The sequence below is a fragment of the Alnus glutinosa genome, chromosome 10 (assembly GCF_958979055.1).
Source record: "Alnus glutinosa chromosome 10, dhAlnGlut1.1, whole genome shotgun sequence".
Taxonomy (NCBI): domain Eukaryota; kingdom Viridiplantae; phylum Streptophyta; class Magnoliopsida; order Fagales; family Betulaceae; genus Alnus; species Alnus glutinosa.
Window position 1 is genome coordinate 6,956,603 of NC_084895.1, and position 26,296 is coordinate 6,982,898.

Consider the following 26,296-nt stretch of genomic DNA (forward strand, 5'->3'; position numbering starts at 1 on the left):
AATGGTACATACCACCAACCCACCCAGGGGAATATGCTTAACGAGATGTATCGCCCGTACATCGCGGATCTAACATGGACCGATACTTGATACTTGATAGTCGATACTTCTACCGTTGGATCAAGGGCCATTTTTGTCCTCTGTAGCCAAGGCAATCTATGCCACGTGTAGATGTTCTTGATGAGGAACGGAACGGACAAGGTTGTTTTTTTTTTTTTTTTTTTTTGAAAGAAAGATTAATTTTTATTAATCAAGAGAAAGGTTCATCACAAGCCACTATAAAAGGTGTATACAAAAACTACCATAGAAGTGTACATAAGTCACCACCATAGAGGTGTATACCCCAAACCTGAGCCAACAAACGACTCAAACCATTATAGACAAAATACTATAAATAAAACTTATCCAACCAAAATTATGTGACAGGGCATCACTGACTCTGAAAAGTCATACCTTTTGCCAGGTGGAATCTTCTTGTGAAATTAAAAAATTTTCTGTTTGAATTTGAGATAATCACCTCAAACAAAAAATTTGAAGAAATCCTAATCCCTTCTGGGGTGATTTTGTATTGTCATTTGCCAGCAAGAAATTTGTATTAGACAGGGCCGAACTAAATAATAAAATAAAATGACAAGATATATATTAGATGGTAAACACAATTCAAAATAGAAATTATATGTGTATCACTGAAAGCATATTGATCATACTTCGTAAAATAGTGATTTTTATTATCATGTCAAAGAGTAAATACTTGGGAGTAAACACATGGAAATGTGTATAGTACTCATCGTCTAAAATTACATTATACACTCTCTTAGAGAACACAAGATCATCAAGTATGAAATATGAATTGAAGTTCTCAGAAATTTTCATTTCAATATAGACAACTACATTATTTGAAAAAAAAAAAAAAAAGAACTCATCCTCTATTTTTTTGTACGAATTCTTGTTTTAAGAACTTTCATAACTAAAAATGCTCATTCAGTAGTTGTTGTAGACACTGGAAGGATTAAAACAAAATGAATCAATCTATCATTAAAATTTAAGTCTCCAATTTTCGTGTCTTTATCAATTATCGACATAATTCTGATGGAAGGCAGTTTTTTAAATTTTGGATGATTAAACACATCAAGTTCAAAATGCTTCAATTGGAATCTCAAATTAATTTTCGCCTACTCAGAAGAATCAAAATGATTGTACTTCTTCACAAGACTACATATATAATCAATGCTAAAAAAATTTTAGGCATCCTTTTGATCTATAACTGAACTAAGTGTCAAGAGTACTCCTATTGCCGGTTCACCAAATCTACAATCGAGATTTTGCAATTGAAAATCTATAAAAGTATTGAATATATCAAAATGATAATGATGATGTATTATATTGTGATCCCCTTGATAAAAATAAAAAGCAACTTACCATTGAGAAAATGGGCATTAATTAGATGCAGTGCAATTTTTCTTTAAAATTTATTGTTCAAACCATCTATTTTAAGATGCAATGAGCCAATGAAAGCCTACAATAAACAGTAACACAATACACATGCATAACCCATCTCATAAGACATTAAACTCCTCGTACTCTCTGACAAGCAGACAAGGGATGATTATTTGGTAGTCGGTTACTTTTTGTTGTTGTTTAGGGATGATTATTTGCCGGCCTACACGTTAAATGCAACGAGCCAAGTGAAGCATGTATGATAGGGTAAAATGCTGATGCGGAGGTCGTTATTAGTAATATTTTTATTTGCATAATATGACTATTATTTTTAGGTATTTGTATTTGCATTATGTTATTATTATCTGTATCTGCGCGATTATTAATTACGGTTATTATTCGCTATTCGCATATGAGGTAAAAAAACATTTTGGACCTACAAATTGTAATTCATGTTTCTAGTAAATAGAAAAATGCATTATTTATAGTTGAACACTGCCCCGTTCACTACCCCCTTTCCCCTCCCCTCCAATCATTCTTTCCTATTTGTGTCAGTACGGAAAAGTGTGAAGTCTGCAAAAAAATTCAACATTTATTTTGTATTCTCATTTTACCCCGGTCTTTGAATATAAAAAATGAAAAAAAAAATAGTAATAAATTGAAAGGTTAGGGGTAAAATGGGAATAGAAATAAATGTTGGCTTCTTGAAGAAGCCAACATTTTAGCCTATTCCCATTTTACCCTCAACCTTTTAATATGAAGAACAAAAACAAGGGAATAAACTGAAATGCTGGGGTAAAATGGGAATAAAGTAAAATGTTGGCTTCTACCATTCAGTAGTTTGATCATCCCGTATCGACACAAACAGGAAAAAATGAGTGGAGGGGAAGGAAGGGAGAAAGGGGTTTAGTGAACAGGCCAGTGGACACTCATCCATCCTCTATGAGTCTCTTTTTAATAAAAAAAATTGTTTTTTATTATAAATGGATGCTGGGGACGGATGAGTGTCCCCTAGCAAGCATTTTCCATTATTTAGATCACACTTACTAATTTTGCCATGAAATTTTCAATTGATATATTATTTAGCTTCATGCATTATCTATTTATAGTGGATAAATGAATTTTTTTTTGAAAAATTACTATTCACATATGAGATAACACAAAAACAACATAATTTTAATGAATTTAATTAAATATATACAATATATTATTAACCACGTCTGCATATCTAAAAATCGTTATTCATATCTGCACATAAAAATAATAAATTTTGCTAACCGCATTCACATTTACAGATAATGAATTTGAATGGCTATTATTTGCCTATCTTTTCAGCCCTAATTAGCCTACACAGTAACATAGTACACAGCCTACACATATATCACTTATCTGCAACCCATCATTTCTTAACGAGGGTTTCCAAAGTTAAAATATTGCGTCCATTTTAAAAAATATTTTCCCACTAATTTGAATAATGTTCAGATTTTTTTTTTTTTTTTTTTTTTTTTTTTTTTTTTTAATTAAGTAATAGAAATAATGTTCAGATTCTACACGTGCATCTATCGTACTTTTTAATAACTATACCGAAGAAGCTTAAATAAATATTATAAAAAAGGAAAACATAATACTTATATTCTCGTCAAACTATCGATGGTCAATTTTTTACTTCAAATTATCAAAAAAAAATATTAATGTCCCTATAAGACTAACAAAAAGATAAAAATAGCTCTAAAATTTTTTCAATAAGACAAAAATGTCTTTATAAATATGAAAAAAACTAAAATTAAAAACTAAAAACTAAAAAATATTTTTTAAAAAACAAATTAAAAAAAATTAATGAAGAAACAAAAAAAGAAAAAAGAAAAGAGAAAATATTTTACAAAAAAAAAAAGAAAAAGAACGATTTATTTTATTTTATTTAATTTTTTTAAAAAAACAAACAAACGAAAAAATAACTGAAAATTATTTTTTATTTTTAGTTTTTTTTTTGTATATATTTTTGTTATTAATAGATTTTTTTTTAAAAAAAAAAATTAAGTTTTTTTTTTTTTTTTTATAAAAAAATTATAATAATTTTATGAAGGGTATTTTTGTCATTAGGGGGGACATTGGCATTTTTTTAGTAGTTTGGAGAGACATTAACAATGAGGTGGTAGTTTGAAGGGGTTATGTATTTTTTTTTCTATGAAAAATTTTGCTTTTACTAATTCTCTTAAATTTTAAAAACTCTCAATATCAAGTCATATTTTTTCAAAAGTTTACAATGTCCTGCCTACCATTAGAATTTAGGGTTAATTCAAATGGTTGATGAGTGAGATGTCCTTTATATCCTTGTAAAAATTATAAAATTAAAATTACCTTAATTAAATAATTTAAAATTTAAAAACAATTATTATTATTATTATTAAAAAAAAAAGTCATGCACTGTGGGTAACCAGAAAAGCTTCACTTTTTTTTTTTTTTTTTTTTTTTTTTTTTTTTTTTTTAGGGGCATTTGGGATATTCAACGTTCCTATTAAGATTTAATAAAAAATTCTTATGGAGATGTGACATTGTAAACTTTTTAAACCTAGATATAAGAAATTGAGAATTTTTTAAATTTAAAAGAGTGATTACAAATACAATAAAAGATCAAGGATAAGTGAAGTTTCCATAATATTATAAAGCGGCAGCGTGTTCTTAAAAAATAAAAGAAGGAGAACCTTGTATATATAAACATGTTCGCTATTTATGGAGATCCTCTAACCTAGCACAAAACTTTCAATTTGATTCTTTTTTTTTAATATGACAAATTTGAGTAAGATTTATGAGTCTTCTTTTGGAAAAATTAGCTGCATTGATTAAGTTTGTTGGGTCCATAAAATTCCTTTTCTTAATACAATTTACAACTTTCAGGCCTAAAAATAAAGAGATATGATACGTCTACAACTTCAATACAATTGCAACAACTTTTTTTTTTAAAAAAAAATTAATCATTAGATATGTAGCACCTACATGTAGGAAAAACAGATCAAATAGTTAGTTTGACAAAAAAGTTGTTGAAGTTGTACAGAAGTTGTAAACATATCGTATCTCGACCAGGCCCCCTTGAGTACCTCCGCCCCTAAGTGTGACGCCGTGTAACCAGACCTTGTCTTCTTTAAGAGATAAGTAATGTTTATTGCACAATTCTCACACAACTTTTACACAACTCTAACTACTTTTTTTTTTTTTTTTTTTTTTTTTTTTTTTTTATTTATTATGATCAACCATTGGATTTGTTTTCCTACATGTAAGCCCTAAATATTCAATGGTTGATTTTAAAAAAAGTTGTTAGAGTTGTATAAGAGCTGTGCAAGAAACATTATTCGGACTTGACCCCATCAAGCCCCAAGGTTTTCCCTCCAATAAATAAATAAATGTTGGGATTTGATTCCTACACAATACCACCACAACAACTGCACAACACTCCCTCACATGGGGGTGGACCCCACACACTGGGCCCCACCCCCATGTAAGGGGGTATTGTGCAGTTGTTGTGGTGGTGTTGTAAATCTATTATTTTCTATAAAATGTTACCTATTTTTTTAAAAAAAAATTTGGCCCCCTCAAATTGCAAAAGTTGGCTCCGCCCCTGGTTACACTCACAGCCAACCTACACACATTAATGCAATAAGCCAATGAAAACCTACACTACACATGCAGTACATAGGCATAACTCATATCACAAGGCATTAAACTGTGTGTAGGAGATAAAAAAACACTACCTAGAGAGCTTTCTGGCTTCAGCCTATCAGCAATGAAGAAGAAAGAAAAATTTGAAGCGTTTAGTAGGTTAGAAGTGTGATGAAACGAGTCATTCTTAGGTTTAATCTTAACCTTTGGGCTGGGTTGAATTAATTGAAGACCAACCCAAATTTGAAGATATCTCAAATTTTTTGGGGGACTCGATTGACTGGGCTTAATGTTTTAGGGACTAAGAGTCTAATAGGAGGTTTGGGCTTGAAAAATACATGTTATAGGGCCCAACACCCCTACCTACCTACCTACCTCCGCCACTAACTATACAAGCATTCAAATACAAGTTAACGTTGTTTTATCTCCAGTTTGCCATGGCCCATGACCCATTTCAGAGCTTCAAGAAAAATCATTGAATTTGCAACAATAATGCACTCCGAACAAGAAATGTAGAAAATATGAGATCCCATGCCCAGAAAAAGAATTGTGACACTACTAGTTCATATCAATTTAGGGTTTCAAAACTTTGCAAGTTCTTCCAAAAAGCTGCTCTATGTTTTCACCTTTTCCAATTACTAAAATCTCTCCTCTCTAATATCTGTGCTACAAAAAGAATATATCAGCTTGAAAGATGAGGTATTCCGGACACCACAAGACAAAAATATGGTATACATTTTGATGGAAAACCTCTGCAAAATAGTGGCTTCTTCATTTCACAAAATTTTCCAGGTGCTCCCAACAACTGGGCATCAGTAATTCAGCATGCAGGGACTGACTTCTGCAGCATTGATGTTCCCTGGAAGATCACCAGATGGTAATGTTTCTTGTACTCGTTAAGCTGCAACACAAAATGATGTACAGATTAATCCTAAGTTATTTGTGCTAGCAAACAGAAAGTGAAAGAAGAGATTTCTATACACACTCCCAGTACACATTCTCAAGTGCACGTTATCTGACGTGGTAGTGAAAATCACCATTAGATTTTAGATATATCACTATTGGATTTCGAATCTGATGGTGGTTTTACTGCCATCTCAGGAGTGTGCACTTGAGAGTGTGTGTAGTATTTCTCAGTGAAAGAATCACCCACCTCATCTTGGTTTAATTTGTTAAAACCAATTTCTTTTTGTCCACACTGATTCAGCTTCATCATCAGCCGCTGGTAGCACAAGGTTTCTAACATTTCAAGAGCCAAGGAGGCTCTCAATGGAAGAAAACAAGGATTGGAAGTAACCCTACACTAACAACATTCACCAAGTTAGAATAGGTGCCACCATCCAAAAAAAAAAAAAAAAAAAATCCCATCAGTAGATGAAAATTACCTGTCCTAGGGGATCGAAGCTCTGCCACTTCCAGCCCAAATATATGGCACATTCCAGTTGAGACAACTGATTGGGTTGCATATATCTCTCTTACTTATCAAAAAAAAAAAAAAAAAAAAAAAAATAATTATCATAGTAATATATCTATTCTACAACATTATCTGGTAAAGCACAGGGAGCCACGACTCTTACTTGACTGATAGTACAGCAAAGTAGAGCCAACCAACGTCTTGGCCTCGGGTATTCCTTCTGCAGAACCAATGAATAGAAAATTCAACTAGGTGCTAAGTAATTATTGTTCGGGTGCAACAGTGCCGCTCCGCTCACGTGAACGACTCTTAGAACATGCCTTGTGGGGTGTAATTTCGAATGCCATAAAATGCTTTAACTTCTCTCACTGAACACCAATTTGTTTTCAAATGAGACGATCAAAGGTCCAATCCAACAATTATAACACAAACGAAGCAAGTAGGGTGGTAGAAAATTCAATCTGGTGCTCTGTACCCTGCACAATAAATAATGTAACAAGTTATCTCATTGCAAATCTGACTTCATATCATTTGATCTTCCAAATGCTTCCTATAATGGAAAATCGTTTTTTTATTTTTTTTTTAATTTTTTCACATGTAATGGAAAATCTCAAGTATAGTAACATAGCAATTGACAATAACTCACATGGAAAATGGCAACAGCCTTTCGAAGCAAAATCCTCACCCTAAGGTTTTCCATATTGTGATCCTTCAAACAGCCAACATGAAATTCCTTGTCACACTGAGGGCAATAGCGCATATAAAATGTAAATAAATAAATTAGAAATGAAAAACATTTCAAAAGTAAGACTTGACATGTCCAGACATGATCTGAATATAAACTACCATGGTCACAGAAAATAATCATAAGAGGACCAAAATTTTTGCTGAAATCATGGCCTCTTCAAGCATCAAGATCAACAACAACTAAAAGTATTGAGTTGACGGTGCAGATATAAAATTAGTAAGACAACAAATAAACACCAAGGAACACCATGTATAAGACGTTAAAAATAAAAGGCTTCTGCCCCAAGTCAATCACAAGAAACTAGTCAATCAACAACACATATGACCGGGAGTAATCACTGAAAGGCCCTTAAGTTTCAATTACAGACTGCTAAGATGACAGGCAATCATTGGGTATTGCAAAATTTGGTCTCAGATTCATAGCGATATTTTTTTTTTCAGATTCATATACAGAAAAAGTTCAGGCCAGAAGAAAATGAAGTATCTAATGTATAGAAACTTTTGATGGCAAGATAGCTAGCTATAGAACCTGCATAATGCAAATCCACCAAAGTCAACCTCTGGAGTTTCGGCAATACGCATGCATCACCGAGTTATCTGTTCCACAGGATCAACTCCAGCAACCCTTCCAGCTGCCACAGCATAAGCATTTACGCTCTACAGATTTTTCTTTTTGAAACACATTCTGGCAATATCCCCAGTACCGAGTATTCCTAGTGGTCCTCGGTAGAAGAACACACTCTGCAATTGGCCAAAATAACTAACATCATAAATGCAATTCAAGCATATTGAAGGAAGTTGAACAGGAAAGCTAAACCAACATGTGTCCGCTAAACAGTGATCAATTATAAGAATAAGAACCGTTGCCCATTCACAAGAACAGTTACAATAAACCCAAGGATATGGAACCAGTACATTTTTCTTTCTAATTTTGATAGGTTTGCTCTAACTATTTATTTATTTTTGATAAGTAATAAGAGTTTTTTTTTTTTTTTTTTTTTTTTTTTTTTTTTTTTTTTTAAAAAAAAACGTAAGGCACCCTTAAGTACACAAGAACAACCAAACCAACCCACAAAAAGAAACCCAAAAAAACTCGCAAGGACCTAAAGCCCTCAAACCCGAAACCCACATGGATCACTCAACATTACAATATGTGAGCCTTGCTTTTCTCTCGCCAAGAGGTCGCGCTAGCATCGCCGTAATTAATGGAGCATTTCAAATTCAACAGCTCCCTCCTACCTTGGGTCTTTGGATGCACAACCTTTACTTCCCGATGAAAATCCTCTTCAATTGCATCCAAAATCGCAAAGGACGGATCCTTGTCCTCAACACCATCCAACACCCAATCCAAGGGCATGCTGGGAGGAAAAACACCCAAAGGGATAGAGGAGCCTCCATCCTCCCCATCCCAAACTTCGTCGCCCTGATCCCACAACACGATTTCCCCACACGGACCAAAACCTACCAGCCATTTATGAGATTGGATCAAACCATTGAAAACTCCACCCAAAAGGGAGGGAGCCCCTTCCACCCAATCTTCCTTTAGAACAAGAGTCGATGCTGATGCGACCGACACTTTATGCGATAGATGAGGAGAAACTTGCAATGCCAGGCTTGGTTTGAGAAAACCCTGCCAAAGGAAACCCTTCACCGGAGTAGAATGCTTAGCATCAGCCTTCACGGAAGCTACCACTTCATTGGAATCCAGCATTGGAAGCGCCGCAGCCACCGATACTTCCACGGCAAGAAGACAATCCCCCATCTTCAATAGTTGAAAAGGTTTAGTCTCCATCGGGATCAAGGGATCCAAACCAAACCCTCCCCCACTTGGCACCAATGTGGGGACCAAGGCCCCGACGGAGGGTTGAGAAGAACACCACAAGGCTGCGCCTTCGAAACACTAATCGCTGCCACAACCTCTGCAAGCAGAGAAACGTCCATTTGAGCTACACTGCCTTTCTTTGCTTTCCAGTAATATCTTTGCACCTGTTTAGAATCCAACGGGTAGATCGGAGCCCCACAATTCGACATCACTGGACAAGAAGAGTGAAGCTGAGCACCCAAAGCAGCCGCCCCTGAAGAATAGGAACAGAAGGAATCAGACCCATCTACAGTGAAATCCGACACCGCAAAAAACCCTCAGTACTCAAGAATTCCTTATAATCCAAAACCACCGAAGGAGTAGCACCGACCTTGAGGGACCCTGCACCATCAACTGAGTGCAGAGAAGACAACGAAGTAGACGCATGCTCAGAAGAATTCGAAACAGAGCAGCTCAAATCTGCCTGGCAAAGTAGAAAAACTAGTAGTCAGAGCAGAGAAACCCGAAACTACCGGAGTTGGAGAAGAACCTGACCAAGTGACTCTGAAAGAATCAAATCCACCAACAAGGCCTACAAGCTCCGGAAACCCCTCAAACCTGAGAGTAGCTGAGGAAGACAACTTCTCTAGGAAGAGCTGGGACTTACAGTGCATAGAAGGCGCCAAACCAACGCCTGACGAGACCCCCACAAGAAACCTGCGTCTACCGGCGACGGAACGGGGTGCTCTAACTATAATCGTAATAGTTTCACCAAATTTATTTCTTTAAAAGAAAAAATCGACAAATAAGTCAAATACATATATTTGCAAAATGAATCAAGCCCAATCGTTTATCACATCTCGGTATGAAATCATACACAAAATGTGAAATGCGTCTCCAACTTTACTAGATTCAATTTACAGTTAATATAGGAAAACCACATGCTAATATAAACCAAATAGGATTGGCGGGGTCTTTCCAACACCTACTTTTCAGATTCATTGACTTTAGGAACTGAATGAGAAACCCAAAGATATAGTAAAAGTGAAAGAGACAAGAAAAGAGCAGAAAAGTGGACAAAAATAATTCTAGTGCAATTTAGGTTCAGGTGTTAAGCCCATAAATGCTTTATTGCAAATTATGTTTTTAATTGATGTCATTTTCCCTTTCATCCTCAAGTAAAAGACCTTAGCTTGAGTAATGGTTTTAGTTCAGATTTTTTGTCTTTCTCCCTGTTTCACAGAGCCTCTAAGGGGTTGAAATCCAAGGCTTTTGCAGTCTTTTGGCGTCTATACCTATTGCTTAGATTTAAATAATATTCATCTCACTTGTCAAAAAGGGGAAGAGTGTCCCATTTTATAATTGGAATCTATAGATGCAGGTTGGTATTCGTAATGTTCAGAAGACAAGGAAGGAAACAGTGAACTAGTCCACAGAGTCGGCTTGAAAAGCATATATATATATATATATATATATATATATATATATATATATATATATATCAAAAAGGGAAGAGCGTCCCATTTTATAATTGGAATCTATAGATGCAGGTTGGTATTCGTAATGTCCAGAAGACAAGGAAGGAAACAGTGAACTAGTCCACAGAGTCGGCTTGAAAAGCATATATATATATATATATATATATATATATATATATATATATATATATATATATTTTATAAATAATTGAAATATCATTGAAAAGCGCAAAGGCTCAACTAAGTACATAGAGAGTATACAAGAGAAACACCTAGCTAGAAAGAGAAAACAAGTCAAGAAAATCACTTAGCAAATTAAGATCTAAGGTAGTGAAAAACAAATATTTAAGCTTTAGGACCAAACCCATCCATCCATGTTACAATGATAGCCCAGCTGAACTCCCATTTCCAACTGCCAAGGGACAATTAAGCATACATAAAGATGCATTTCATTCTGGTTTCAGGAATTTAATTTTGGTCATAATTAGAAGCATCAAATATAGAATCTATCAAAGCCAGTCTCACCATTACAACATATAACTGGTGGATCAAGCAAATAAATGTAATTGAGGCAGAATTGAGACATCAAACACAGCAAACAATACCAAAAGAATCCTAGAAAGCAAACACTGCAAACAATACGAAAAGAATCCCAAGAATCCTATCTTATCCATAGGTAGCATATATTACAGAAACTATGAAAATCAGGATAAAAACCAAGATTTTGAAATCAAACATTATATCAGCAATGACAGCCAATGATCTTAAAATCATAGAATCTAAATTAAAATTCTCTAAACAAATTTTCAGCTAGAAAAGTAGCCATTAAATCATAGAAATTTAATTTGCTACTATTTACCATTCATATATATATATAAAAAGTTATTACTTACCGTATTCACAGTTAAAATAATAATAAATAAATAAATAAATTAAAAAGAAGACCAAATCAATGTCCAGTTAATGCCCATATGCACCAATATTTTTCTTCAAATCTCAGCTATCAGGAAACAAAATGAACAGATGAATAGCAGAACTATTAAGTTAAAGGCCAATCTCAACCATAATTTGCCATCAACCATGAATTCCCTCAAAGTTAATTCAATCTCAATCTGTCGATTCAAATACAAGCAACATCTACACGATTAAGAACATATATTACCCATCTACTGTAGAAATAAAAAGGTTCGAAAACAGCAGAGCACACAAATACTACCCTAAATCTAGAGAGAGCATACCAATAAATCTACCATTGAAACTAAATCCACAACATAAAAGAAGTAAACCAGAGGTAGACTAACATATATCCATGAAGGACCGCTGACAAGTATTAAATCCCCCAAAGCAGAGAATTAACATCAAAACAAATACAAACCTAAGAACATCCAAATTGTTTCTCAGACGAACATAAATTCTAATTAATCATTCATTTCACTTCTAGAGATTTAGGGTTTAGCAAGCATGTTGCTGGGCCTGGTTGATGGTTCACCATTGAAACTAATCCAGAACATAAAAGTACACCAGAGGTAGACCAACATATATCTATGCAGCACCGACGACAAGTATAAAATCCCCCAAAGAGGAGAATTAACAATATAACAGACAAATAACCTTTTGCATGAAGCAAACACATATAAAATGAGTAAAAGAACATAAATTTCATTTTCGTTCTGCTCATGACAGAATTTACAACTGTCAATTAATCAATATAAGAACCTGTTACAGAATTATTGAGGGTCACAACAATCTTAACATCCTCCCATAACTAATAGTACAACAATAGCATAATGTACCACAAGCAAGTGCTATGATTTCACATTGAAAAGGAGGGCAAAAAGTCGCCAACATGAATGCAACAGCTTGGCCATTCTAATTTATCTACACCTTCCTCATTTGATCAAGCAAAGATCATAATATAACCAAATGCGGATTTTTAGAACACTAATGAAGGTAAAGTTCAAAAAACTAGACTCTCACTAGGACTTGCAAGAAGACAACAAAGCTTTACAAAACAGTTACCGACTAGTCCATTGCTTGCCACCGAAGCACTCCCCAAAATTGTAAAGCCTGGTTATGTTTCTCTTGTATACTCCCCACCTACTAGGGCCGTCTTCTTCTTTTTCAATGGTTGTTCAAGAAAAATAATACTGAAGGAAAGTCCATAATTAGCATGGTAATTTGAAAGAAAATAAATTCATGCACCTTGCCTCAATATTATGAACCTAACACTTGTCTCATCACCACTCTACACCTAAACCACCTGCATCAAGGCCCAAGCTAGAACTTATACTAGTAATTTCCAAATGCATCCTCAACTCCATAATGGGACTAAGGATAATGTTTGAAATCCATTTTTCCTACGTATATGTATCTGCTAATTGCTACCCAGTAGCTTCATTTCATGAATTTGTCTACTGATGGTATAACACATGTAACAAGTAAATAGTATGTTAATTCAATATGTGATAAAATGTTAGAAACTATGATCATGAAAATCTCTACCGTTCAAGATAACTAACCCCCTTAGGCTATGTTATAAACAAATTATACCCGTCAATGCTAGAACAAACACTCAAGAACGTAAAACATATAACCACAATATCAGGAAATAAACTCTAAGAATGCATACCCATCACTAGCATCAGCTGTTTGAGCAGGGCTAGTTTAAGACTCTGTTAACCCGGCATATGATTTACATAGCAACATTGAATTCCCATCATCAGCTCCTGGAAGAGCCCCGTAATTCATTAAACAGCAAAAATACCATGTTTTCATTTAAAGAAAAATTATGCAGATGAACATTATAACATATCAAACATGATGTTAAAAAAAAAAAAAAAAAAAAAAACTCTGCCATTCAGACAGGGTAAATTTCTTTGGAAAGGAACAACTGGTGGCATTTCGGACAAACTCTTCCACTGTGTCCAATGAAGCATTTATACACGCATTTATGACATCACGGATCTCCAGGTAAATATACTTGGGTGGACGTTTATTTGACTGCCCGCATGCAAGACCTCCCTTATATGGCTGGACTCAAGATCTGGCATATTAAAACTAGCAACACTCTTCCTAAAGTTCTATTACAACTACTTTAGAAAAGTCTCACAAAGCTCTCAAACTTCTTGAGATTCACCAGTATTCTTAAAAGAACTTCCATTCAGTCTCTTTCTGTATTTAAGAAAAGCCTCAATCCCTAATTAGTGCCAAAATGGAAAATGTGGCCTGCTTGCCTTTTGTTTTTCCTCCAGAATGAGTTTTTGGCTCTCAGAGTCACAGCAGACAGCTTTCAAACATGATTTTGGAAACTATTGTCTGAAAATCATTCTCAACAAGCTTGTTTCTATTGTCTCTGACTCTCTGCTTTATTTTTTCTGTTTAAGAATGTCATAAACGCTAATAACATGTTTCCAGAAACTTCTTCTGCTTTATTTTTTTATTTTTTATTTTTAAATAACATAACCAAACAGGGTTATATATCACTAACACATTTTTGTCACGCCTAAACAAATCACCAGTCTTTCCCAGGTTATATTATCTATGCACTTCTGTGCATAAAAAATTCTGCAACCAAAGCATAACTATTTCTTCAGTAAATTTCTAAAATCCCTTTTTGCCAACTTTTAGGATAACTTTCATCCTCCCTTTTTGCCAACTTTTAGGATAACTTTCATCCTCTCTCCTGGGTTTTGATGAACATCATCCATCACAATATTACTTAAAACATTAGAAACAAAAAACACAATGCACCAGACACAATGCAGTTAAAATTGTCAGTATAATGTATCTTATAAGCCATGCACATTAAAGAGAGGTTATAGATCTATATGAAAACAGTTGTCACTGCCCTCTTTTACTCTAGGCCCTTTAATCGTTATGAATCAACCTGAAAATATGAAACTAAGTTAACTGTTAGTCAATATTCTGTGTATCTTTAGAAAATGCAGCTTCTCCTAGAAGCAGGCACCAAAACCAAAGTTTGCCAAACCGAACAGAATAAACTAAGGACATTTCTACTGATCATAATTCAGATTATTCTTATTATATATGGTTAATATATTACCATATTGAGGACCTAATTGATATGGAAGTTTTCTCTTATGCCATAGATTCATTTCGAAGATGCAAATGGTTAAATGCCAAAAAGATTCAAATACAAGCAAGACAATGATCTCTCCTGTACGCACAAGTGATTTGCAACCTCACAATTGTGTCACACCTTGAGGCTCTAGATGATGTGGCATGGCATCATCTTCATAATCAGTGTCATCACATCAGGACCAAAGGGGTTAATCTTCCAAACCATGATTCCCAAATAACCAAAACAAATCATCTTCCTAAGCTTAGTGTGACTTGCCAACTACAGGAACCTGTGGTCCTAATTACTCGGTTTGATCTAGAGCTTGAGCTTAACTATGAATCTTGACTATGTTATGGGCTTGGTCTAAGCATGAGCACCACTATGATTTTTAGGGCAACAAGGCTCGATGATAAGTTTCAGGTGAAGCAAATCTTGGCATGAGTAAAGCCTAATTTGAGCTTTGCTAGGATTAACAAATGAAGCGAGCCATGCCAAGCTGACATCAAGCTAATTGAGTTTCTGACAAGAAGCTTTAGCATATACATGTGACATTAAGTCAAGCTTGAGCCAAGTTTGACATGCCCTAGTCTTTCCACACAACACTTAATAGTATGCTCAATTGCAGTTGAGGACCTAATTTAATAGTATACGAAAGTTTTACCATATGTGATAGATTTGTTTTGAAGATTCAAATGGTTAAAAGTCGAAAAGAGTTAGCAGCAAGAGAATGATCTCTTTCATATTTAAAAGTGACTTGTATAACCCCACAACCATATCCCACCCACCTTGAGGCTCTGGATGATGCATGGCATTATCATCATACAGGGTAGGTACAACAGGACCCAAGGGGTTAATTGTTACGGACCTATGTTAGGAGGCCCAAACGCGTGCAGCAACATGATGAAACCCTAGCTGTTGCAAACTCTAAACCTAATCCAAGTGGCGGCTGATGTATTTTAGGAAAGAAATAAGGAACAAGTCTGTGCGTGGGGAGCACGACTTGTGGGAAGGAAATTCCTAAGAATAAGGAATTATGTATTCCAGTAATTAAGGGATTGGCAGCAGGATTTTTAGGGAGAAAAATAAGGGAAGAATTCCTAGAATTAAGGCAATAGCCTAAACAACATTGATATTGTATTCTATAAGTAGTGATTTGAAATAATAAGAAGGCATGCTGAAATTTATCAAAAACACAACTCTTGTAGTTGAAATTGGGAGGCAGAGGTACCTCGAATACCTCATTATCCATTCACCATCTTTCACCTTTCACCATAGGGAGACTCAGGAAATCCCATCCTGCAGCTTCACCCATCCACAAACCCATCACACGATCCCAAACCCAGGCCCACATCATTAATCTTCTTAATCAGGAACTCATTGTAATTCTATCCTTAGCACCAAGAGACCCAGAAGAATTTATCTTCCCATGCTTAGATCCACAGTATACTTTGCAATTCTTTGGACTTTAAAATTCCTCTCTGAAATTGACCACAAAAGCCACTGAAAATTGAAAGCATTGTCCTTTTGAATTCCAAAATCTTTTCAAGAATACTTCACATGAATTACAAAGGGATCTCATGGAATGAACACAACCACACTTTGACCTCGAAGCTTTTCTGACTCCTCAAGCCCTGTCATGATCGTCTTTCCCACTCCCAAAAAGAAGAGCTTATTGCCTCGCTAAAAAGGGGGGGGGGGGGGGGGGTGGGGGGAAGTTATTCATCATCCTCAATAATCTTGGCAATGGATTTTGAACTAAAAGGCATCTCCTTTCCTCAAGGGGTGGAGGGTGAGGTTATATGATTAATCCTGCATGAGTGTATGTATTACGGATAACAAAAATTAACTCTCAATAACTCAAGAAGGTGTAATGAACTTTCTTGTTTATAGGATATTTTCTATGATTTAGATGGAAATGGATATGAAATTGGAATGGATATTAATGGATTTGTAGAATGAAAGAATGGAATGGATAAACTGAATATTGAAATTGATATAAGGTTGACTAATTCGAGATTAGTCGGGCTCCAAGAATGGGTGATTCGAGCTCAACCCAAAGGCTCCAAGAACTACAATTCTAAGAAAACACTTCAACACTTTCGATAACCTTTCTTTCTCATACATTGGGCTTTTTATACTCTCAACCTACATCTGCTAACTAACTAACAAAAGCTCAACTATTTAACTAACAAAAGTCTAAAGTTTTATTATTACAATTATATCCTTTATATTACCCACTCCTTCAAAGCACCTTGCCCACAAGATGGGGTAAAAAGGAAAATTACCGTCACAACTTCAGCAATTTGTCACCTTCACTTACGGTAACTCCATGAAAGAAAGAAAAATTGAAGTGCACAATTACACTTCCAAAATACAAAACGGTGTGTTTTGCTTAGCTGTATCCCAACTTCCTGCCAGGTATCTACTTTTACTTCTGCTTCCGTCTACTCGAGCACGTCTCCACATTGCCCAATATTTGTGACACAGACACTGCTCAAGGCTAGCCGATTCAAATCTGCTGTGCAACGACTCCTCCCGCAAATATCACGCCCTGCCCAATGTCCCTCTTGCTTCCTGAAACTTTTCTTTGCTCAAGGTAAGACTCATTCAAACCAACTCTCCTCTTGCCACTGTCTCCTACCCATTGGCAAAGTAATGACTTTTCAATGGCTCTTCTACTCATGCTTTACAAAGTGCTCTTTTCAATTCTAAATAGACGTGCATCGCTGGACCTTCACATCACTGTCGCACTTATCAAACACAACTCTCCTCTTGCAAGGTCTCTTTGTTCCTTCTTCAATGCTAGGATCGAATGGCCACAATGAAAATTTCCAATGCCATCGATGCTTAAAAACCACAAAATTCTTCCGAACATCACCACACCAAAAACCCATCGAATCCTTCTCTTTCGAACCCGACCCATTTCCACTCAACCCACAAACTAGGTCATTTTTCCAACGCCATCTAGTTTTCCACATAAAAATCAAACAATCTTCAATCAAGTATTGAAACATGAAGGAGCTCAAAAATTGAACCTCTGCCTCCTGTAATTTCTCTATCTTCCACCTTGTCTTAAAAACCCACCAATCATATTCATAAAACATATCCCTCTTAATCTCCAATTTATTCACGAAGATAGGTTTTGATTTGCTCAACTTCTCTTGGCTTGGTTGAGGAATTTCGTCAAATGGTTGGTGGTTCACAAGGATAACTGCAATCTCTAAGATCAATGGTGTCTTCTTGAAGATCGCAGCTTCGATCTCGGTGGAAAAATTTAAAGCTTCATCATCCTGCTTAAGAACCGGATGTACCTTCTTCAACTCCATGGTTTCGATTTTTGGATATGGGTCAAGAAATTCATCGTTCTTGATTTGCCCATTTTTTTCTTCTTGAATTCCCTCACCACAAACTTCTAACTTTTCAATTGTCCTTCTTTCTTCAGATAATATGATTCTGCCCTTTTGCAAAATTTCAGGTTCTTGAAAATCCTTGATTTCTTTTTGTTCCACTGATTTTTGTTCTTCTTCCAGTTCTTGAAAATCCATTTCTCTTCCCTCTAGAATTTCATCTTCATATTCTTTTGCAGCTTGTTCCCCTTTCCTGCCCTTTTCACTTCTTTCTAACAATTTTTTAATGGATTCAATCAAACTCTCCCGTTGTTTCAGATAATTCGTCAACTTTTGTTCTGCTTCACGATGATGCCCAAATCTACTGTTTATTAGTCTCACAAAATTATTCCACTCGGTATCAACTGTAAAGACTCCCTTCCGTTCCATTTCTACCAACCAAGCTAGAGCTTTACCTTCCATATGATACGAGGCAAACATATATCTGTGATAATCGTCTGGAGTACCATAATAGTTGAAACATTGGTGAATCTTGAACATCCAAGCCGAAAGATTCTGACCATCAAACCTGTGAAGATCCATTTGATGATCCTGCCTCTGCACTTCTTCATAATCCCTGCTAAACCTCCTCCTTTCTTGATGATTTAGCTGGCCATACCAGTACTGATTCTCATCATAATCCCTGCCAAACCTCCTCATATCTTGATGATTCTGCATGCCATACCAGTACTGATCCTCATCTTCATTTTGTCTTGCATGCCTTCTTCGGTCTTCAAAGTAACCGGGTCTGCTTCTGTTATTCTCAAAGACTTCATTTTCTTGAAAGATTCTTTCTTGAAAATTCCTGCTTTCTCTTCCTACTGGTACTTCTTTCCTTCTTTCATCATAACAATGTTGTTGCACCCTCCAGTGAGGATCCTCTTCATACCTTCTGCCTCCCCTTCTTTCTTCATTATAATGATGTTCCTTTTCATACCTTCTGGCCCCCCTTCGTTCTTCATTATAATGTTGTTGTTCTATCCAGTGCAGATCTTTTTCTTCATCTAACCTCTCAATTCTTCTCTTTTCTTCAGAATACTGGTTTTGAATTCTGCCCTTCTCAAGAATGTGCATCCTATCATAACGACCTTCTTGGAATTGCATATTTCTCCTAATTGTTGCCATTGTTGAATCGAACGGCTCTGATACCACTTGTAATGAACTTTCTTGTTTATAAGATATTTTCTATGATTTAGATGAAAATGGATATGAAATTGGAATGGATATTAATGGATTTGTAGAATGAAAGAATGGAATGGATAAACTGAATATTGAAATTGATATAAGGTTGACTAATTCGAGCTTAGTCGGGCTCCAAGAATGGGTGATTCGAGCTCAACCCAAAGGCTCCAAGAACTACAATTCTAAGAAAACACTTCAACACTTTCGATAACCTTTCTTTCTCATACATTGGGCTTTTTATACTCTCAACCTACATCTGCTAACTAACTAACAAAAGCTCAACTATTTAACTAACAAAAGTCTAAAGTCTTATTATTACAATTATATCCCTTATACTATTATATCCCTTACAGAAGGGCAGCATTTTGAACTAAATGGTAAAGCCAAGTATGTGGTTTCCTCATAAATATTCAGATGTATCATTGTGTTTAAAATATTGAAAGAAACTCCCAGGAGAGTGCTTAACAGTGACACTGGAGAACAATAACAGCAGGGGAGGAAAGAAGAACCCAACCTTTCGTTTCGAAAATAAATAGGTTTGAGCATTCTCTTTCAGTTAAAAAGTTATCAAAGGAACAGGTATCTACAAGCCAATGATCAACCCGAATTCTTCTAGCCCTTAGTAATGACTTCATTTAAGAAATGAGAAGGCTAATATCCAAGAAACCTTTAAAATCGACAGGAAGTCACAAAGCTTAGTCATTTTCATGCCTACTGAAGATAGTTCCACACAAGCGAGAACCAACAAATAAATCTATTTCACCAAGGAATGAAGATGTCCCAATTAAAAAAAGAATATTTTCATCTAGTTTTGGAAGGGATGGAATATAAAGCGAAATAAAACTTAAACTGATGGACATCCCAATACCCACTTGATGAATCGGCAATCAATGTAGGAGAAATGCTCCATGCATGGTAAGTATTTTATATGCACTCAAAAAAGAAAAAAAAAAAATATAACAATGGAAAAACAAAAGAAATTGCTAAGTATAAAGAAAGGAAGCACCATAAAAAACTGACCTGCATTGTTTAATCAACGGACTATGTCACCATCTAATACCCAGCTGCAGATTCTCATCTCAAAATTTTGATAATTGAAGGTATCAGAAACCGTACTTGCTTCAGATTGGTGCAGTGCCAACTGGATATTAGGTACCCTGAAATTTTGTTACGATAAATCATCAGCACCCTTTATTTAAAGGATCACAAGTAGCCACAAGCAAATCTCTGCTGCCGTTAAGTACCTTTTCCCATGTATCGGCAAACTACAGCACCTTTCAGGAGAAAATCTACTGAAGAGTAATTTAAAACCTACACTTCAGAGAAAGAGGAAAATCCAAAGTTCCCCACAATCTTGATTTAGCACCACACCACAAGGCCCACAGGTTGCACTTGGACTTTCAGTACCTATTTATCAGAAACTAACTAAATGTCTAAATCAACAAATAACTTAATGGCATGTGCATAGTAAATTGAAACAGAAAGTCCATATATTGTGCATCAGATAATATGGAGTCTGTAGATAGCCTAGTCCTTCTATGCAAATAAAGACAAAATAGTCCTTTTAGCCTACCCTATCACAGCAACACAAGTTTATGGGAGGGTGATGCAGATTCAAATGAAATATTTCATGTAAATTCTAACTAAATTCCAATCAGTTAGAGATGCATTTTGAAACATATTAAACCATGAAATAAATGTAGCAAATTAAGCTTCATCTGCCTCCTAGTGGCCCAGTCATAGGTCATTTCAAATAATACTAAAACTAAATTCAACTTAATTGGAGCTATTAGATGTTGAATGTAATACATAATTTTCTTTTCAAGTATAGAAGTGTTAGGTTCATATGATACCTCTTCAGTAAACACATAGCTTAAATGTTTTTCACCAATATTTATCAATCTAGCTGATGTGGGACAGCAGAGCAAGATGTTTCTAGGGTTAATGGCTAGCAAAATTTTGGGAAAGATCACGGCTTTTGAAGTCAAAAAGGATGAGATGAGGAAGTGCATAGATTATACTTCAAATCAAGTTAGGAAAGATTGAATTTGAAAGTGTTTGATTAAGTATGAGAAACCATAGGAAAATACAGAACAAACCTAGAAATGCTACAAGAAAAATTAACTCTACTATTGATCAAATAATCTGCTAGTCATCAAACACATATGCTTAAGAACATATGACACTTGTTATTGACAATGGAAAATGAACTTGTAAAAGAACCACAAGGTATTGAGGATGGGTAGTAAAATAGAGATCTATAGAAACACAAATTATTGGGACAAACCAGTATATTTGTCAAGCTCCCTAGCGTTATACGAGCTTCACAATAATTCCTGGCAGTGACATGACAACAGCCATTGATTATAATGTTTGGAATGGTGGAGTAAAAGAATGAATCAACAAGTGGACAAAGCGTTCTGTTTCAATAAAGATAGTCGATAAGCAAACTGAAAACAGAAATGATAAACTATATTAATAATAAGCATTGAAAAGAAGAAGTACCTAACTGTCCAAGTTGAATATATTGTGTCCGCCATCCATCTTTTGTGCAGATTTTAGAACAGAAATTTGGAATTCTTGCCATAATTTTATAGCTCAAACAATCAATTCTTCATCAATCATTATGCAGTCGATGTGAGCAATCTTCCGCCATTCTTTTCCCTTTTTCCTTTGACACTGTTTCTTCAACAAAGGACATTCATTGATCCGTAGAAAAGAAAGGGAGGTGGGCAGCCCCTCTTCTGGCAGAAACTTGAGTTTAGGGCAGCCATGGATCCACAATTGTTCAAGAGAGGTAAGGTGTTGAAGCCCGATTTTGTCCAAAGATTTCATATTTGGAAATTCAGAGATGTCAAGAAAGTTCAAATTGGTGGGCAGAAATCCTACCTCCGGAAAGGATTCCACATGTTCAGATTTGCCACTGATTGAAAATTTTCTAACTGAGGGGAGTTTTTGCAAACCCCAACGCATCCGATTAGCAACAAGTTTGTCACAACCAAGGATGGAAATTAGATTCAAATTGGGAGGCAAGCCCCCTTCAGGAAACAACTCAACATGTGGACAATCTTCTAAACGCAAATACTTTAGAGATGGAAGGAGGATGTGCATATTATCAGGCAGTGATCTTAGACTCCTACAATTGGTGACCCAAAACCATGTGAGGTTGGGGGCACGCAATCCTCCTTTTGGAAAAGATACAAAACAAGGGCAATCATGGATTTGTATCTGTAGTGTCATTAAGTCATGTTCATGATGTTCTGAAATTCCAAGTGATTCCAGATTTCTACATCCCCTGATTATGGCATCACAAAGCTTTGGGAACAAGTCTAATGGAAAGAACTTGAGAGAATCACAACTATCTATCAAGAACAATCTTTCAAGGGATGAATAATGCAAGTCCATAGGGAGCTCTAACTTCCTACAATTTGTGATCTCAATGGTTTTTAATGTAGAAGGTAGACCACCCCCAGGAAAGCACATAAGTGAGGAACAATCACATATTTCTAAGTCTTGAAGACAATTGTTGGAGTCCATTATTACCTCTGGTAGGAAATCCAGTGCATCAAATCCTTCAAGTTTAAGCTTCTGAATTTTAATTGGCAATTCCTTTAATAGTGCCTCATTACAATGTATTAATTGCAATTCACGTATTGCAGGAGCCCTTGGGAGTGAAGCCATCAGCAGCAGACATTCAGTGATCACAAGTTTAGCTAAAGAAGGAAGATTGATGGGCAGTCCTCCTATTAGCTTGGGGCACTTATGAATATAAAGCTCAACAAGATGAGGGAAAGCTCCATCATTATTCTCAGCACCAAAAGAAAACCATTCCTCCCAATTCAACATTTCTTCAAACCTTAAAACTTTAAGGACTCCAAATAGCTTAATTGAAGAAGAACCATTTCCATAAAACTCAGGACCTACTGTAACAACTCCATCACACCCAACAATAGAGAGGTCTTGCAGAGAAGGTAGTTGCCCAAGGGGTGGCAACTTGTAGCAAGATTTGCACTTGTTTAGATGAAGACATGTTATATTAGAGAATGAATCATGCCCTACCCAATTTGGGAAACTTTTACCACCATAATAGGTGATAGTGAGACTTTTCAAGTTTGGATGTGGCTCGAGATTGTCAAGTACAGTCACATTACTTTTTGAAATACTAGCATCAGCTTTCCATTCCAACACCAACTCCTCAAGATCCTTTTTATCCTTCAAACTTGCACCCAAAGCATCTGAAGGAGATACAACATTTTGGAGTTCCAAAATAGAAAGTGTTCCACGAAGATTTGAAAGTTTTCCCAACTCTACAACGCAAGAACCACTATCTTTTCCGATAATAAACATAGTCAATGTATGGAGACATTTTAATCTACCCAGCTGTGTCGGCATCTCCTTGATGCTAGTTCCGGTAATATCAAGATGACGTAAATTAATAAGTTTCCACATTTCCCTTGGCAATACAACAAGATATTGGCAACCTGATAACTTCAACGTTTGCAAATTGCACAACTTACATATGGTATTAGGCAGCCTTTCCACTGTGGTGAAAGAAAGGTCCAAATATCGTAAATGTTTAATTTTGCCAATTGAATCAGGCAACTCATTCATATTACTGTAGTGAGATAGAGAGAGGACCCGTAAGCATCTTAGCATTGGCAATAAATCATGTGGTACTAATTTAGTTAAGTAGAATGTCTCGTTCTTTGGTGGAAATTTCAATGGCAGGAAGGTGCGCAACCGCTTAGCCTCATAAAGAGCCTCAAACTTCTTAAAATTATCAAATCGTGTCCTGAAATAAGACAAATAGCGCGTCTTGTTCACAATTTCGTGAGAATAGTCACCCTCCAACCTAAAGCTAAATTGACCAGATACAAATTTTGCTAAATCATTGACAAGATCATGCAGTACAAAAGATGATTTATCATTGCTTGATTGTTGGAATAATGATCTTGATACAAGATCAAGGAAGTAATCATCACCAACTTCTTCCATTGTTTTGTTTTTGGATTGTTGCAAAAAACCTTCAGCCATCCATAATAAGATTAATTGATTCTTTTCAAAAACATAATCCTTTGGAAATATTGAACAATAAGCAAAGCATTGCTTTAGTTGGGATGGGAGATATTTGTAACTTAATCTTAGTGCAGGAAGAATATTTTTCCCATCATTCGTCAAATCCCATAATTCACTCTTCAAAATCTTATCCCATACATCAACATCTAGTTTAGACCGCAAGAGAGCCCCAATTGTCTTAGCTGCTAAAGGTAGGCCTTTGCACTTTTTCACAATTTGTCTACCTATTACTTGTAGTTTTGGATGTGCCTCAGAGTTACCATCATGGAAGGCATGTTTTGCAAATAGTGACCAGCAATCTTCTTCTGCTAACTGCTGTAGAGGATAGGTGGCAATAGTGCGCATGGCTGATGCAACACTTTCGTTGCGGGTTGTTACAATGACCCTACTTCCTTGTGCCCCAGATTTAAAGGGATTACTTAACACTTCCCAATCAACATAATTCTCATTCCAAACATCATCTAGAACAAGCAGAAATTTCTTCCCCATCAAATTCTCCTTTAGTGTAACTTGAAGCCGATTTAAATCCTTAATATTGCAAGTTGAGGAAGTTACTGCCTCTAGAATTGTTTTCGTAACCTTGAACACGTCAAATTCTTCTGAAACACAAACCCACGCTTCAAGGTTAAAATGCTCCTTCACCCTGTTGTCATTGTATACCAGCTGAGCAAGGGTGGTCTTGCCTATTCCCCCCATCCCAACTATGGCAACCACACACATCTCATTGCCAATTGCATCATCTGAGAGCAGCAAGTTGATTATTGCCTCCTTATCATCATCCCTACCACAAATACCAGATTCCTCAACCAAAGAAGTCGTGGGCAATCTTTCTGATGGTTTCCCTCCAACGCCTTCTCTTAGACCTATAACATCTTTTTGTTTTGCAAGATATTCTAGTCTGTCAAGTGCCTCTCTTATCCTTGGCTCTATCTCCTTGACAAAGGGATTAAAAGAAGCATAGATGGATTTTCGTACCTTACTTGCAGTGCTTTGGAATTCAGCATCCAACTTGCATCGCAAGGCTTTCGTAGCAATCTCATCCAAGATGTCCTCCGCATCATAGACAGCATCCTTCAGCTCATCAAGCCAATCTTTCACATCAGGCTTTGTCACTTGCTTTTCCTCCGCGTCTTCGAGCACTGCATTCACAGACAACAATGCTATCTTCAGCTTCCTTAAGAGCCCATCGGTGAGTTTTCGTCCCCGAAGGAAGTCAACGACCACGGGAGACGCCATTCTATCGAACAACACTTGGAGAAAAGCAGAGAGAAACGCTCCTCCCACCAAGGCCCCAGCCATGTTTTCTTCTTTGCAATGGAAGAAATGAAAGGAAATGATCAAACTTGATTATCTTTCTGCTTTTACTCCACAGAACTGGATCATTGATCAGACAGCAAAAGGTTGTCTGGAGTGATGGAGCAACACGTGTGGCCGATGAGAGAAGGGCAAAGCTCTTTTGGGCCTGACTTTAAGGAAAATGATAAAATCATAACTCCTTTGCACAATCATAACCCCACTCACGATGGTGTGGGCCACATTGTGAGTGGGGTTGGGGTTGTGAAGAAATTGTTATAAGGTTGTAAGTCAATTGTGTCACTGACTTTAATAAAGCTCAACCCGATCTGTTCACTTTAGTTGATTAATTTTTGGATTAAATAATTCCTTCATTTTTTTTATAACATGTATTTTATTTTATATGGCAGATAATATCTTGATTTTGGCCAAAGATAAAGATGATATTTTTATTCAAAAATTAACGGTAGTTCACGTCAATGCCACTAAACACCCTTTAAAAGTCGACATCTGTCCCAGATGCGACATAAGTTTGCCTCAGCAGCCTCATTATTTTAGCTATCCACTATCACTATTCCATTTAAATAATTATTTTTTCAAATTTCTTTATTTTTTTTTATAATCTTTTTTGAATGTTTACCTTTTCCTAATGGTTATATTTTTAATTTTTTTTTTTTTTTTTTTCCCTAATGGTCATATTTATGAATACAAAAATGTGTTTTCATATTAGAATTTCAGAACATTTCT

At 35.8% G+C, this 26,296-nt stretch overlaps 1 protein-coding gene across 15 annotated transcripts; it reads right to left on the reverse strand.

Annotated features, from left to right (window-relative positions):
* Positions 1 to 5,629: 5,629 nt before the first annotated feature.
* Positions 5,630 to 25,704, reverse strand: LOC133879667 (putative disease resistance RPP13-like protein 1). 15 transcript variants are annotated; one of them, XM_062318329.1, is made up of 11 exons: positions 21,691 to 25,704; positions 21,468 to 21,600; positions 20,425 to 20,587; positions 20,201 to 20,337; positions 13,161 to 13,257; positions 7,782 to 7,993; positions 7,152 to 7,247; positions 6,669 to 6,981; positions 6,477 to 6,542; positions 6,245 to 6,389; positions 5,630 to 5,992 (listed from the first exon to the last, which is right to left on the reverse strand). In XM_062318329.1, exon 1 carries the CDS (start codon positions 25,553 to 25,555, stop codon positions 21,779 to 21,781), a length of 3,777 nt encoding a protein of 1,258 aa, XP_062174313.1. In that variant the 5' UTR covers positions 25,556 to 25,704; the 3' UTR covers positions 5,630 to 5,992; positions 6,245 to 6,389; positions 6,477 to 6,542; positions 6,669 to 6,981; positions 7,152 to 7,247; positions 7,782 to 7,993; positions 13,161 to 13,257; positions 20,201 to 20,337; positions 20,425 to 20,587; positions 21,468 to 21,600; positions 21,691 to 21,778. The 15 variants fall into 15 exon arrangements, with proteins under 15 accessions (XP_062174313.1, XP_062174322.1, XP_062174323.1 ...); XM_062318338.1 differs by having other exon boundaries at positions 21,468 to 21,516; positions 21,686 to 25,704; XM_062318339.1 differs by having other exon boundaries at positions 7,811 to 7,993; positions 21,686 to 25,704.
* Positions 25,705 to 26,296: the final 592 nt, after the last annotated feature.